The sequence below is a fragment of the Brachyistius frenatus genome, unplaced genomic scaffold, assembly GCF_029030835.1.
Source record: "Brachyistius frenatus isolate BFR_SWC_R1_liver_20210118 unplaced genomic scaffold, ASM2903083v1 Contig_65, whole genome shotgun sequence".
Classification (NCBI taxonomy): domain Eukaryota; kingdom Metazoa; phylum Chordata; class Actinopteri; family Embiotocidae; genus Brachyistius; species Brachyistius frenatus.
In genome coordinates this window covers 291,724-308,500 of record NW_027210664.1, presented here as the reverse complement: position 1 = coordinate 308,500, position 16,777 = coordinate 291,724, and the positions used below count along the sequence as shown (strand labels likewise).

The 16,777-nt window shown below is 41.7% G+C and overlaps 1 protein-coding gene across 2 annotated transcripts in view; it reads left to right on the top strand.

The window, feature by feature from the left end:
• Positions 1–16,777, top strand: part of LOC138625694 (cadherin-18) — a 143,862-nt gene that overhangs the window by 118,957 nt on the left and 8,128 nt on the right. For both annotated transcript variants that reach the window (XM_069706794.1, XM_069706793.1), the window contains exons 8-10: positions 2,243–2,379; positions 6,161–6,282; positions 8,856–8,973. In XM_069706794.1, the coding sequence (XP_069562895.1) occupies positions 2,243–2,379; positions 6,161–6,282; positions 8,856–8,973 (377 nt within the window). The remainder of the gene's footprint in view (positions 1–2,242; positions 2,380–6,160; positions 6,283–8,855; positions 8,974–16,777) is intronic.

Below are 16,777 nucleotides of genomic sequence, written 5' to 3'. Positions count from 1 at the left end.
TCAGTACCTCTGGCTGCCTTTGTACGTCGTCATAATTATCAGGAAGGGGTTTTGAAAAGTTCCCAGCCTCGTTGCTATGACGCACTGCATAGATCCAAGTCAGTCCCGTCGTCCGCCGGCATTAACTCACTGTGACTGTGTTTCTTACCTTCAGGTATAAACAGCTGTAATATCAAATAAATTGATGGAAGGAGGAGGGATGGTCATTTCAGGCAAAAAAATAACTATATGATATATGATGAGAACTATTTGAAGCCCCCCCTCCCCCCTCGCTGCTGCATGTACACCCACACACGGAAGAAAGGACCGACTCACACTGTTAACTTGGGCTCCACAATTTCCATCAAACTTTTAAAACCCCTCGCCTTTGACAGAGCTGATGAGAAGCACTTCTTTGCCTAATATCTTTTAGATAACATCGAAGTTGATGGATGGATCATCTGCCGGGTGCTTTGCTCTCAAATGACTGTGCATAGTTGTGGCTGACTAGCTTGGCAGAGTTGCACTCCTTCTCATTTTTTGCTTACTTTTTTTTTTTCTTTTTTTTTCCACTCAACTTTTCCACAGTTGTAGTCGTCGTTTGCATGTTTCTGCTGTTTGTATGGTGGCATCTAATTTCACAAGCTGGGTATAACGGTTTTTTTTTGTTTTTTAATGTTAATTTATTATGGAAAAGAAAATTATTATTACCTGGTGTAACGTTGTTTACTGCTGACTAATTATTTGCAGGATGAGAAAATAACCACCAAACAACAAAACACATAAAATATATTGCAGGGAGCAGTAATTAAAAGCACTGAAGTGTTTTCAGTGGATGTTTCCCTGCAATTCATAAAATATAATTCTTTTCTTCTGCTTTTTTTTTTTTTTTTTTCTCTCTCTACAGCTGGAAAGCCTTCATGCTCGTATGAGCCTGAACATTCAATAAATCGTGACAACATTTCTACTGGGGGCTGCTGGGTACATTGGCAATCTATGCCAAAAATAAATAAATAAAATAGTTAATCATATCCAATAAATGCAGCCCTGGCATTAACAGTCCTGTACCGTTTCCTTCTCTCGCGTCAATAGAAAATTGTCGACTTAGGGTATATTACGCAGGAGAATGAATGCTGGATTAAAGGTGTAAATAGGTCATTAAGAGGTAAATTAGGGAATACACAGTCAATGCTCATTTCGTGCTTGAACTCGTGAGAGGAGCAGCTGAGCCCATTTGTGCTTTGTATTCCGCAGACTGCTTTACCTCCCGTTTGATAACGCCGTTGCTCGAAAGCCATTACAAGAGTGTAAACATTGCCAGCAGAACATCGCCTTTTGTCATTATTAAATATTGAAGATAATTGCTCTCGACTTAGAAATACGTATTTTGAGAACATTCTGTCAGGACCTAAGTCCACTTAAAAGCAGCGGGGATTATTCTATTCATGTGCTTTAGAGCTTGGGACCGGGCTTTGAAAATCACGGAAGCATAAATACATCCCCCCTCTGGTTTGTGCTTCCTCTGCACTTCAGCCTGCTTCAGCGTGCGGCTTCTTCGTGGTTCCGGTTCGCTAAATCTCATTAATTTAAGGCTTTGTTTTGGTGGTTTGACACGTTTTGGAAGACCTTCGTAGAACTTGAGCCGGAGGCGAAACGCGTCGAGTGCTCGCGTCGCTCTCTGTGGAGTTTGCAGATTGCCCCTTTATTAAAGTGCTCAGTTAAATGCTAAAAAGATCCGTTTTCTCATAATGAGCAGTATCATGTCAGTCTGTCACATCTTTCTTTCCTTTTATTCAAAGTTTGGAAAATTACCCCGATCAGATCAACAGCGTTATCTCAGAAACAGAAAGTGTCACTAACTTGGGGTATCAAGATTGAAAGACATCGTTGTTTACTGAGCAGGAAGGATCAAACAAAATGATGTTACTGGTTGGATTGTGGGCTCTGTTATTTTTAGAGCTTGAACCATATGAAGTCCGAAAAGACTAAAAAGCCTACCCTCTTTTTCTTTGATTTTGTCCATTTTTTTTCTCTTCATCTCTCTTGTGAAGCTTCCAACTGTATGATACTGCAGTTCTTAATTGCCTGAATGCCCCTGAAGTGTGCATCATATCAAAAGCGACCCTATGTTGGCCTTTACATTAGAGGTATTTTTCTTTGACTTATAATGAAGTCAGCTCCTAACAGGACGGCCATTTTGAAGAACAACTCTTGTACCTCTGAAATGGATACTGAAAGGGAATTTTATTTTATTTCCAATTAGATACTTCCTGGACAGCAAAGAGGAAGGAAAGATGTACTTCAGAATCGACGGCAGCAGTGGAGTCATACGTACGACGCAGCGTCTGGACAGAGAAGACATGCCTTGGCACAACATCACTGTAAGGGCCTCGGAGGTTGGTAGGTACCCAGGTTGCTTTTCATAAACCGAATGTTCGCGTGTGTAAATGCACCTTTTATGTCCGTTTACTCGGTAACACGTCACTGAATGAATTATCGGGGATTCGAGCATGAATTCCTGCGCGACTTCGGCGTTACTTCATGCACGACTTCAAAGCCTTTCATTCATGAACTCATGCATGAGAAACACATGAATGAAAGCGTTAACTGAGGTGAGCACATCAATTATTATGATTTACTGAACATGATCATGATGAATTCTTTGCAGAAAAAAAAGTTGGTCGCTAACTAAAGATGAATTACTCACGAGTTCATCATGTTTGTGGCCCCTAAAGTGAAGTGGTGATATTTACTATCCAACGTGGGTAAAACAGCAGTAAGTGCAAGAACGTGCTCGAACAATCAATGTGAGAAAAGATGTTTTTCATTTGTTATGATGTCGTTATTATGTCAATGTATTATTCATAGTAACCTGCAGGGAAGTGGACCAACCCAAAAATTGTCCTACAATTGTTTTGTGTTATTGTTGACCGTTTACTCTTATATGAATGTTTTGAGTCTCTAAAAGTCAATAAGAGAAGTCAAATGTATTTTCTTTTTTCTGGAAATCATAAATATGGCCATTGAACTGAGGATTTTTACTTTGGCTGTAGCCCGACAATGTCAGCCAGCAGTTACAGTTATCATTATTTACATGTTGACAGTAGAAGTGGATTTTGTGGCTTTGAAAAAGGTAAATAAGCAGAAAGGGAGGCACAAACATGCACCGCTCATACTGAACTGAACCGTAGTAAACAACATGAAATGCTGTTTCTTGCAAAAGGCGGTGAAGAGATTGATCTTTCTCTCCACTCTCACTTCATTTAGCCTCCAGCTAATAAGAGAGGTTATAAATCAGAACCGCATTCAAATCGTGGCTGAGTTCTGTGTCACAACACCATGTTTAAAAAGTAGAAGTTACAAAAAGAAATATATGTTCTCGAGTCATACCCTGAGTTTCATTTTTTTTTTTTTTCCTTCCACCAGATAACAATACACCCTGAGGGGATCACATTGTCAGACGGCAGTCCAGGTTAAAATTCATAGGAGGTAAAATTGGAGTCCAAATCAATAACAACAAAAGAACGGTTCCATAAGAAGGAATGAGTCCATGAATCTAAACTGCATACGCTCCCTTTGCCTGAAGAATCAAATCTGGAGCACATTTCAGGCACACAGCAGCATTCATGGAGATATTCAACATCTTGTAATCTAACAGCTGTGTATCTTTAGAGCTATATAAGTTATTCCACTGATTATTTAATTGATTAATCAGGTAAAGGTAAGAAAACATCCTGCGTTGCTAAAGAGCAATAGTAAAGTGGTTTCCTCTTTCACAAAATCAATGTTTCTATTGCTTAAATTGGTTTTGGTGCATTGTTGGCTCTAAATGATACTTACACCACGGGATACTTTGCTTATTGTGGTATTTTATGCTTTTCTGTGAGAAGTATCACGTTTTAGGCGTTACCTTTTTTGTCAGTTCCCTTAAACATTGGTAATTTCTGAAAACATTACGTAAATGATTGAAGATTGAAACAGTGTTCAACTTGCTTGAAAACCCTCAAAATTGCAGCTGATTTGTGTCACTAAAATCAGCCAAACAGTGATCAGTACCTACTGGAATTATATTAATTAAACGTGTCTTCGATGTGAAGACCTTGCATGTGATTTATTTTGTAATCGAGTGATTGAAGTTTCCCGGGGAATATGCCGTACCAACCCTAATCTGTTCATTGGCACTCCTTGTTGGGACCAGTCCAACGATGCAAAACTAGTTCACCAGTTTTTATTCAAGGACAGCAGAGGACAGAGTGTAACTACTCCCAGCCACATAAATGCATTTACATTCTGCTTATTTTCATGTGGCAAAACTAGTTTTATTTTATGTACAGTTTGAATTATCTATTTGGTTTACGCATCCCAAATATCCTTCATTTAAACAGTTAAAATAAAACCTTACGTGGTACAACCCTTCAACAGCCACTATTAAGTAAAGTGCCTTTAAAATTCTAGTGAAGTGGTGCAGTGCTCTCTATGCATTTCAATATGTTCGGTTATCAGTGCAGCAAGATGTTTAAAAAGGATTATTAACAGCAATAAGACAGTGACTAACAGTATTTAAGCACAGCCCCGTGCCAAGTCAGTTAATAGTGAAATTAACAATTAAAGTCAAAGGAAAACAAGGTTGAAGGGTGTCATTTGCATATTGATTAGAATGTATTCAAATAGGTTAGAGTGTATTTTCCTTATAATTAACTACAAAATCAAATTAGTCCCAACTGTTTCAATGTCCTTCTCTACACTGAAAATTAATTATATCAATACAGGCCCCGCTAACTTCTGGAATTGCTATCAGGTAACTTGGATAATTTGTAATCACAATTCGGCAAATCTCTTGCCATCCGACAGGGAAGCTGCATGCTAATGTTTCTTTATCTCTTCACCTCTCCTTAGTATTCAAAGATACAGTTACAAGCCAAGACACTGTCAAAAGGCAGAATGATTTTTTTTTTTTTTTTTAAATGAGCAAGGACACCGCTGTGTCATAAAGAAAGACAAAGCGCTGTTCACTGCAAACCATCCGGCAGAAAAGGAGTAGATTGGATACGAGTGAGCAAGTGAGTCGGAGAAATGGATGCGTGATCGCATTTTTCTGAATCGCCTTGGTGTTTAAAAGCATTAAAACCTGCAGTATAATGTGTGTGTTATAACAAACTGATGGTGCAGAGTGGGGAAAAAAAGTCAAATGAAAGTTAGTAATACATGAAATCAAATAAAAGGATTTTGCTTTTAAATCAGTAGTCAACGTTCACGAGGCACCAAAAACAAAACACTATGCGCAGAATCCTTAATGCACAAGATAGAGTGAGTAAAAATCTAGAAGCATTAATTTAATGTAAAGACAAGTGCACCTGTGTGACTTCTTGCGGAAGGTTTTGCTGAGCGAGCGTGCCATTTTTTTTTTTTTAGGTCTGTTCCGCTACAGACACTAATACAGTCACCTGGAAGCTACCCAGTAAAAACACTCTGCTCATGGGGACAGAGGCCCCCCAGGGGTCGAGGGTTAACTACCTTGCTCAAGGGCACCTATTGTAGAGGCAGAGAGAAATCACCTGCAACCTGTATCCTCCGAGTTGTTGAAGGTTTTTCGCGAAAGACGAGGCCATCGAACGGAAATCTATTGCAACTCAGATTCAAAATGGTTGTTCACATTTCTAATTTTTATCAAATGAGTGAGTGTTGTTTTGTATTGATGTTGCTTCACACAGTCCCTTAAGTACTAAAAGCCCTTTTAGCTTGACATTTCTGCACTCATGGCCCTGTGATCTCCAATCGATACCCGGCGTCCACTAAACTGCACAGACTGCAGAAAACTGGAATTTCACTTAATTATTTCAATAAAAAATATTATTTTTTCATGACAAAGGGAAAGTTTTACGAGTTCGATGAATTGCTTATGCCGTGCGGGGGGCAAATAATGCATTACAACCAAGAGCACCAACTGAGACAAAAAAAAAAAGATCAGATGAACTTCAATAAACAAATTTGCCTGCGGCAACATTGCATCCCTCAGTGTTTTTATAGCGGCACAGCCAAAGACAAAACCCATAAACAGTTTGAAAGAGGAGAGCACAGCGTGTCCCAGTTTAAAATCGCAGTGTTCAATGTTTTACTTCACTATTAAGAGCTTACATTTGGCTTTTATGTCCTTTGTCACTTTATTCCCCCTCTGCCACAGACAACCCCAGCCTCCTAAGTCACGTCCCCGTTACAGTCCAGGTCCTGGACGTGAACGACAACCCGCCAGAAATAGCAACAGACGAGGACGTCATTGTGTGCGAGAGCTCGAGGCCGGGACAGGTGAGCGCGCTGGAAAAAAAACTTGCTCCACGCCTATTTCTGTTTCTCTGTCCCCACACATTCAAATCTTCCTTCAACTCACATGGAAAGCGTTGTCCATTAGCCACACTCATTTCCCCGACTACACGCACTCTGCGATGAACTATTGTTTCTCTGGGCGGTTTGGGTCGCTCGGCGAGAGCCGAGCAGTGAGAGACTGTGGAGGCACCGGAGAGAGCTGCTTAATCAACCCTCATTCAAAATGAGTATCTCAGCAGCAAACCATGACAGCTCCAAATCGAAGCTCATTCCAATTTGCTCTCAGTAGTCTTTGATTCATTCAAATTAAGAAGGTTTTTGAGATATAGAGCAATCAGCAGCATGAAAATAGCTGAAAGGGTGGTTCAGCAAAGGATGATGGAGTAAAGACCGGGAAGACACATCTAAATACATTTTTAATAGTTTGGAGCTGGTTGGAAGAAAAGTTTGAATGAAAGTTTGTATTAAATTTGAATTAAGGTTACATTGAAGCCTCGGGGTTCTCGGCCCAGGGGATTAACGTGTGAGGAATTATAATGCGTTGAAAGAAACAGTGGCACACCACCATGCAGAAGACGATGTATGTGAAAGAACAGAGCTGATCATTAACATTTCACAATCTGTGTGCATTTCAGTTTGAATACCACAGCAATGGAACATTTTTATAAATTGCTGACAGGTGTCAAAATTTTCAGAAAACACCCGGTTGAAATGAATTATATGCAGCTTCTCTTTGCCTCCCGTTAGTGCCCTTAGTATAACCCTTGTAATACTGAAAGGAAAATGTTTAGCATGGCGTTTGTACAGATATATTTTTACACTAGCCAGACCTCCAAGATCACTGAGTGAATACAAGATAGAAGAATGGCCTCAAGAAGAGCGGAGACACATTCGATTGTCATTATGCTTTACACAAACAAATTACACTAAGACAAACAACTTTGCACCAACCTAGAAGTAATGTTTCCTCAGGCAAGCATTTTCAAGCTTACAATCAATTGTATTCCTTCCTCTGGTTCCCAAACATCCCATTATCCTGAAGTTTAAGAAGAATCAGGTGGCAGTTTGGTTTTCATACTGATTGGAAACCACAAAAAAAAAAATAATTGTGGGCTCTATTTTAAATCTGATACAAAATGGCACCAAGTGTCTTGACTGATTTCAGACTGACGTAGTTGTAGACGTACTTAAAACGAGGTGAGTTCGGGGATCATGTTGGTGCAGTGCTATCTTGAGGCAGCTGACGGCGACTGGCCAACAAGAACCCGGCCTTAAGTCAATGGTCAAACATTATTAAGAAAGTAATATGCATCTATGTAGATAGGTAGCACAACGCACAAACACTCTGCTTGCAACACGCATAAGGACATGCTGCAGACTTGCAAAAGATTGAAAAGGAAAAGATTTCGATGTGTACGATTATTATTGTGAATATCAGTTTACTGAAATCTGCACACGAGCAGATCGGTTTCCTCTGCACAGAAGAGTCCTTTCCTACGGCTCGGTAATATACGGTTATAGTAGCAGGCTGTTTTCAAAGGGAACTCGTGAACGCATGGTGACAACATCGGAAGTCATGCTCGGCGTGTGCTTGTCACTCAAGTCGTGAGAAAACCGCTGCCGAGCAACGGCAACATGACAGAAGAAAATGAGGCTGTTGGAACGTCAACATCGACAAGTTGTGAAGCAAAAGTCTACGTGACGAAAATGACAATATCTTACTTTCACCTCAAACGAAACCTTTATTTCGATTGCCTCCGCCGCTTCTGAAAACGTCAGCAAACGCGTCACAACTCGTGAACTTGAGGTTCATAGAACATGTTGAATACGCCAAGGTGCATGCATGACAATCTGATTGGTTTATTTTATGTTATGCCCAAAATGATCCATCATTAATCTATTAAAAAGTGGATTTGGACACATCCTGTGTGCTTAAATTGATAGAATATGACGTCGGAATCACTCAAAATAAAGAGAGCCCTGCTTCTCTCAGCCACCCCGTCAACCATGACATCCACACGAGTAAAACTCAAACACTACATCCCAACACTGCACTTGTCGAAGACAAGAAGCTTGTGCGAGTAACACCAGAAGCACAACAATGCCCCACATCTCACACCGGAGATAAGAACTTCCTGTGGCCGCAGAGGCTATTGGGGCGTTTTGTCCCTCAACGCCGGCTCTCTCCTCGCTCTCCGCGGTGTCTTTTAGCAATTAAGGGAGGCAATCTGACAAAAGTGGCAGCGAGGTTTCCCTGAGAACACCGCTGTCATTGTTGGATGCCAGCTTCCCCGCAAGCCAAATGCTCTCACCACCGCTCTCCTTCAGCCACCGTACAGATACAGCAGAAAAATAGTACACGGCCGTTTTGGGCTGTCGGTCGGGAAGGCTCCGACCAATTATGATCAACAAATCGCGAAACATACTTCAGAAACCAGATCAGCCCCTCCATGCAATTACAACTGAGTGATTCTAAATGGTGCAGCGGCTAATTAAATGTTGCAGGTGTCGCCTTCGGAGAAGTAATTTACGCTGTGTGTCTTCCTCCCTAACAGGTGATCCAGACTGTCACAGCAGTGGATAAGGATGACTTTGCCAATGGACAGCGGTTTTCTTTTGCTTTGCCGAGCCAGCTGCCGGTTAATCCCAACTTCACCCTCAAGGACAATGAAGGTAATTAAAGTAATCGATAGGTTTGTTTGCGTTTCTGATGAGTTTCGTACTCACTGCCTGCAGAGGGTAGCCCTCCATGCTCACGTTTCCAATGTCCAATAAGCTGCGCTGATCTCCTCGTAGCCCGGAGGCACGGTGAAAATATGCTGCCTGTCAACTGGGTACGCTGAGCATCTGATGACTCAAAAGCCACTGGGATGTACTCTGAGTCAGGTCTGCATGAAACATAAGAGTCATCGAGGTTTTGGTATGTTTGCACATTGTGTTGTCAAATGGATTACCCCGCTCAGCCGCTCGCTCTTCCCACCTCCCGCGTGCATTATTTTGTGCCAGCCCAGGGCCAACAGTGGGTGTTACCATGGCAACCGTTTTAGTCTCAGGTGAATACCTGGCCTCTCGGTTTGGTATGCAATCACAGGGCTTTTAAAAGCTCTCAGCCAGAAGATCTCTCAGATGCCCGCTGAGAAGAGGAGTTCACAGCGCTCCAAATGAATCTCCGAGCCAAAGAGAGCGGCGTTAAATAAAAAAAGAAAGAAAACAAGAGAGGAAGATAGCAGCACGAGTGGAGATCAGAAAAATCAATGTGATAATAGGAGATAAGTCTGTTTAGCCCTTGGTCCAGTTGCTTCCCACCACAAGCCTTCACTTCCTTTTCCTCACTAGTTTCATTGCATTCGTGTAAGTGGTACTCGGAGACATCACTCACCTCCTGCTCGCCTCTGCTCCTCACGGAGAGAGATGAATCAAACGAGGCGAGGATCGACTCCAGCACCGCTCCAAAGACGCAGAATCTCCTGGAAGACAAAAAAATGATGTTTAAATAAAAATTGTAAGTACACACACTGTATGGTATCAGTGAAAGAAAGAGGACAGAATATGTACTTTCCAATGCTCAATATTAGCCACTCTACTTTTATTATATATATATATCTATAAGTATTTATATATTTAATAGTGAATATTTTGGATTATAATTCATCAAAGGATCCAAACAACTGAAAAAAAATTAAAGCGACCGCACTGAACGATTCAGAGCTTGGTAGAGATCCTACGGCCACAATCCAATTTCTTTCTTTTTTTTTTATCCCAACATGTATTTTGGCATCTCTGGTTTGAATATGTTTGTGAAAAACACATGTTAAATATATTTCTTATCTTTGTCCCTTTGTTTCTTGATTGCATCAACTAGAAATACACCATTGGCACACCTCCATTACTGCTTGCAAACATCTCGTGCTGGTTTGCCATATGCCGTGTTAAGGAGACAAAGCTAACAAAAACAAACTAGTCACGGTGATAAAGTTATTATTTGCTTCGCTTTCTGTCGATATTTGTTTCGCTGGCGGTAGATATGTTGCCTGCCAGGTGTATTACATATTATAGTTCCAAACAACATGTAAAAAATAAAGGGATGCCAGGGCGACCGTTTCATTGTCATATTTTGCCCAAGTAATTTACAGACCTTGTGATCCTGGCAGCTTTTGTGTTGTGTTTAAAAGCTCCTGGTAGAATCTTCCAGAGCAAACTGGCTTGAGATTAGGCACCAGAGTTAAGAGCGATTCAAAGCCCTCCTTAAATCAGTGTCTTTGGAAAGGTCTGCTTGGATCAATGAAAACAGGGTATCCCTCAGGAGAGAGGCCTTACACCCAAATCATTCATGGGTAGGTCGACCAATGAAGCGCTTGCGTGTAAGGCCTTTTTGACGAGGTCTGCTTCGAGCATATTAAGCTCTCAACACTTGACTTAAAATCCAAATCTGTTTGAAAACATTTCCCAGTCTTACAAAATGGTTTGTCTCTAAAGTTGTTAGATGTATTACAACAGAACCATCTGCATCGAAATACTCCCAAAGCATCTAAGAAGGAAGCCCTTCTTTCTTGGAGGATTTATTGCCGTTTTCTGGTTTCATGCTGTTTGAGTAATGGTGCCTTTTCAATTGGGGTTTTCGCTCCTACAGCATACCATCCCACAGGCTCTTGTTTTTCTCAGACTAGATCGGTGATATAATCCCATGTGGGATGGGCCGATTATGTTATAACATGGAAATAGAAAATTATTCCTTCTGTAATCATTTGTCAGGGAGAACCTGAAGGAACGAAGGGAATTTTCTGCAAGAGGCAATGTATATTGTACAATTTGTTCTTTTAGGGATAAGTTATCCCTCAAGGAAAATGTTTTACTCTAACTGGTACTCAGACTCTACAATATTCACAATTTAAGTCTTGTGTTAACCCCTTAAAAGATATAGTATATTAGTTAGTATAGGATTGGGAATCAAACAAGCATTCTTCCATGCAGGGACTCAAACATTAGACTTTTTAACCACTCGACCTGTTTAAGATCATGTTTGGATGCTTATTTGATCGGACGAAAGAGATGCTGATGCCCAACGCCGACTCCAGCTCGTTCTGTTGACCCTCGCGTAGCTTCACTGGAGTCGTTAAATTCCTTGATCAAAAGAACATTGAAGTAGTTCTCGTTTTAGAGACACCTCTCTAAGCTACCCACATACTTTGTTTGATATTCAGCAGCTTCATCAATGAAAAGAAAGTCAACGTTCGGCCAAAAATTTTGTGTTTAGCTTACAGATTACGTTTTTTTCGACCTGTTTCTGCTGTTATTTCCCCGCTCACCCTTTTACTGTCTACTACAATTCCTCGTCTACATACAATGATGAATATCACTTTATTTTTTTTTCTTAAATTCTTCTCCTCTCTCTCATCTGCATAAACCTCCCTCTGAAATGTTAAGCTGCTTCACCCAGAGTTCATGTGTCTTCAGTCATCCGCGGTTACTTGGAGCCAGCATTTGCATTTGACCTCAAAAAAAAAAAAGGTGTCAAACTCATAGCTCCATACCTCCACTGTGTTAGAAGTTATCTGCTGTGTTCACAATATCCAAGCGAGAGAGAGAGAGAGAGAGAGAGAGAGAGAGTGGCACAATGCACCATACTGTTGACTCCCGTGTCTGATAAGTAAGCTCTTCACACTCAAAGCAGCTTCTTTCATTGCTGTTGTAGCAGACCAACAGTTGGTAGCTGCTCTGAGCCAAGGCCTAATACCTCCCTCTTGTTGTTGTGCAACTGACGAAAATCCCTCTCAGTCACTCACACCACTAACTCTCTCATGACCTCTTTTCCTACTCGGTTACAGTTTGCCCACAATGGATCTTCAAGAAAGTTAAATTTCCGGTGGCTCTGCGCGCAGTTGTTGTGCATAAAGTGGAAAAGATTTAGAAGCTGTTTAATAACAAAAATTCTGTAGTTAAATAATGATTTATGTCTGTAACTCATTCTCAATAATTTAACAATCATGACAAAGCTGTTTTTTGGGGGGGTTTTTTGCACTTAAGCTATAATCTTGTTCCTACTGGTGCTTTTCTCGCCGAGACCTGTAACAGCATCAGCTCCGTATCACGAAATCAGAACGGCACAGCGGAGCGAGAGTCGATTTCTAACTAAAGAGAAAACAACAGATTCAGTCTCGAGATTCGGATCGGGACCTTTAGCTCGCCATGGAATTGCAATCTTTGTTTGCGGAGATGAAGCTGAGGCACCTCAAACGCGAAGCTGTCACATGCAGATGTTCGGTTGCAGTCGAAGTGCCGGATGTGCCACAATAAACTGCGGGTCAAACTCCTACAGCGTATTAGGCAACCATTGAGGCTGCAAAACAAGTTGGGGGACGCTTCTGCTCAGCTGCTCTGGGAAAGCACTTTGTGACAAACCTGTTCCCTTAAAAGCCCTTTCAATATATTCAAATCGACTGGTGCTGCTTTTTACGACGACTGGAAATTGAATGCCTCCTTGATCTTGTTATCTGTCACATTGTGATGACATTTTCCTCTAAAAAGGCAATTAAACCGAGGCTATGATCTCCAAATAACCCACATACTTAAATAGATCAATTGATTTCTGAAGGCATCTTCCTCCAGTGTGCATACAGAGGACCTTCTAATATTACAGCTAATCAGCTGTGTTGAAAGAAGCGCTGTGAAGCCATTGATATGTGGGACGTTTAATTAGCTTTTATGTCATTCACACTTCACTCGCAGTGGGCTGTAACACTTCTAGATTTCCAAACACCTATCATCTGCTGACACAGCATAATTTGTGTCGCGGGCAGAGCAGTCTGTCGCACGCCGGCTTGGTCAACACCCAAACAACAGCTTGAAATTGTCACAATCTCACATCAGCATAATTCATTTGTCTTCCTTTTTAATGCTCCTGTTATTATTCCTAATTACGTGATGGTTTAATCTAAGAAAATTAAATAAACCACTATTGTTATGCATTTGCTTTATCTTCGTGCAGTTGCAATCGGAGGCGTGAATCAATTTGTTCCTGCATAAAAGCAAAAACACAACAGTACTCGCCAGTCTCTAAAACTTTTGATTATTACGGCAAGTAAACAAACCAAAAACAAAATGAACTTAAAACACAACCTGACGGTGTGATGAATATATACCGGGACCGGTGGGCAAAAACAAGCAGCACAAAGCAAACACAAACTGATGTCTGTTGTCACTTCCGGGCATGTGGTGTTAAACTAAGCCTTGCTGAGTCAGCCTAATCCTTATTGAATGGAGGGGCTTCTATTAAAGGAGATGGTGTTGGTATTCTGCATGACAGGCCTGTTATTTTTCTTCAAAGAAACTATATTAGTTTTGGAAGAACGCCGAGTCATTTATCAATATTCAAGATGGGCGATGCGTGAAACAGTATACAAGCATGTATTTGTGTCTGGTAGAGTTCAGGTTGGTACGAGACGTGTTTTTCTTTCTTTTTTTTTTTTTTCATCATGGCACCGGCTCAGCGTCAGTCTACTCAACTCGATGTCCGGCACTCATCTGTGTGAAACTACCGTGATGTAACTTGCTGGAACCGTTTGTTGGCAACCAAAGAAACGATCGTCTGCGCTTCCTCAGTCGACCGTAGCGTGTTTTTTTGCGGATTGCCATTTAATCGAATAGTCCGGTCAATATGAAAAACTGTGGCACACTGTAGATCAACCGTTTGATCTTTGTAAATAGAGCATTAGCTCCAATCAGCCCACAAAGCTGTGGTTGTTAACTGCTGGCCAACAAATACTAATCTGGTTAGCTTGGGCTCCGCTGTAGTATAGTAAGCCTCATCAGTGTAGCATGTGCGAATGTTAAACTGGAGTACGTAAGCACTCCTACAATATCGACTCTTTAGGATCATTACGGTTTTCTGGTTAATTATAAACTGCTTTGTTTCAACAAAATTCAAGTGTCTTGACAGGAGATTTTTTTATTTAAAGAAAAGGTATGGCGAGATTATTGTCTAAATGTTTTGATTTACAGGACATGTTGAGGACTACCATACTCAGTCCAACTCGTACACTTTCTATAGCAACTATCCGGTGTCATGGATTCTCTCGCATTTTAAAAAATACATAAAATTATTAATGTATAAAGATAACAACAAAAATGTATCACCACACGTATTAAAAACTGTAGACTTAAATACCGGCTAAACAATACATACATTTTCTTGATATTTGCAACCTGTGAATGTAAAAAAAAAAAAACTGCCTGAATTTAAGAGTTTGACCCGCTCCATGTGCCTCCCCGAACAACACTCACTGTATGTTACGCTCAAAGTGTGCAACTGTAAAGAAGGTTCGTGCTGAATCGCATCAGCGGCACCTACACACACCCACCGAAGTTCACAAGGAACCCAGCTAAGTGCATGTGTAGGCAAGTGTGAAGTCTGCAGAGACGTGGTTGCGTCGCGTGTGTCTATTGTGGATATATTTTCGGCTTGCTTTTTCATCGCACTTCTTTGTGTACTGAGGAGGGTCAGCGGGTGAACAAAGACATCTGCATTCACTGCATGGCAAATACCTTCAAAATCAAAGACATAAACATGTATAAAATGTTTGTTTTCTTTCTGGTAAACAACCTATAACCATCAGCAAGAGTTAAAAGTGACTCCGGAGACCATAACTGACTTCCAACTGTTCCCACACACTCTCCGGATTTCTGCACGTCAACCTAGATCTTTTTCTTTCTTTTTTTTTGTTAAATATGCCGCTGTGAATTCTAACTAAAACTTCATATCTTGAAAATGGAGAGACTGGAATGCATAAGTGATACAAAAGTTATGCAAGTCGTACTTCCCATCATGCTAATGCTTCTGGAAAAGGGAAAAGAAATGAGGCCATTTGCCAGCTAGTGGCTCATTGGTGTTTTCTAGCTTCGTGAAGGCCGTGCGGGGAGGACTCCGCAGGGTCGTACGGAACCTCACAAACATGGAAATGAACAGCGATGTGTGTTGTTTTTATGTGCTAGAAAAATACAAATAAAAAACGGACGACTATTGCTTGTGATCCGGTCATCCTCCCCGGATAACGTCGCAACACAGTTCAACTGTGACCGCTTTGACTCGTGCCGTGTCGGTTCCTTATGTGGATGCAGGGAGGCTGCAGATGGCCGCCGTCCTCACCGCGGCGCTCGTCGGCGAGCGCGCCGCTCTCGTCCGCCCACCTGAGACAAGAGGAGGTTTTCGTGTGGAATTTGCGTGACGTAATTGATTTGAACTTCCTCGCTGTTGGTCGGCACGAGGACCCGTGCCGCAGCGGATCTGTGCTTCAAAGTGTGTAAAAAATAAAAAGGCGGCGATGGCCGAACGCCGCTCGCACACAGAGCCTGTTTGTCTCTCTTCGTTCTCACTACTCCCCCTCTCTTTGGCTCACTCGTACACAAACACACACTCCTCCTCTATTCAACCCCCAACCCCCCCTTTCTTCTCCTCTCATCTTCCAAACTCCCCATCTCTCTTCCTTGTTATTTGTATCTCTCAACCCCCCACCACCACCACCACCACACACCCACACACCCACCCATCTGCTTGCTGATGCGGTGATACTGGGAGTCTGACTTAATAAAGCTCGAAGTACGTGTTGTCATTCCGACTGTCGATCATTATAATTATTCATAGATGGAGCGAAGATCGGAGTGGGAGGGAGGCGAGGTCTCGGAGCGGCAGCGGCACGGTAGCGCAGCGCGGCGGAGGTGTTTTTCGCCAGGCGGAATGAAGAGGTTGCCCTCGTGCACGATTCAGCATTTTATAGAACTTTAAATAAATATGGTATATATATATATATATATATCCGCGGCGTGCAGCGTGTCATCGACAAAGTCTGTAGTCAGTCAGTCAAGTGAGGCCTAAGTTATTCATCCAGGTACCTGACTCACACGGGCGTGTGGAGTCAACTGGACAGCAAGGATCAAGTAGCTGCTGCTTTGAAAGCATATTAATGTTATTATTTGTGATTATGATTCTGGATTTTATTACATACCTTTATGTTATACTTCCATTTATCCACGTAACCCTAAAAGTCCAACCGCTGCTTCTTAATTGCTCTGTATAGGCCGTTAAAAATGTACCTTATGACCATATAATCTGATGACTAATCACACTGACCGACCGGTGCGTAGCAGACACAGTTGAAGGGAGCGAGGGGACATTGTCCACTTGTTAATCGATCGTGTTGATATTGCCGTTCTCCTGGAATGGGATAAAAATAAATATATAAAAGAAATGCTGAACTGGATCACCAAACATACCCAAGCGGCTCGGCCAAGTAAGTCGATGTATGAGAAACACTGCATATTGTTACTACTGAGAAACGGGTGACGAGCTCCTGGTAGCTCACGCTCGTTGGACTTGGACTTGGACTTGGACACCCCCCCCCCCCCCCCCGCTGCATTAAATCACCAATAACAGCCATCTCCCCGTGAAAAACATTCAACTGAAATGTCCTCCTTTCAAGCTCTG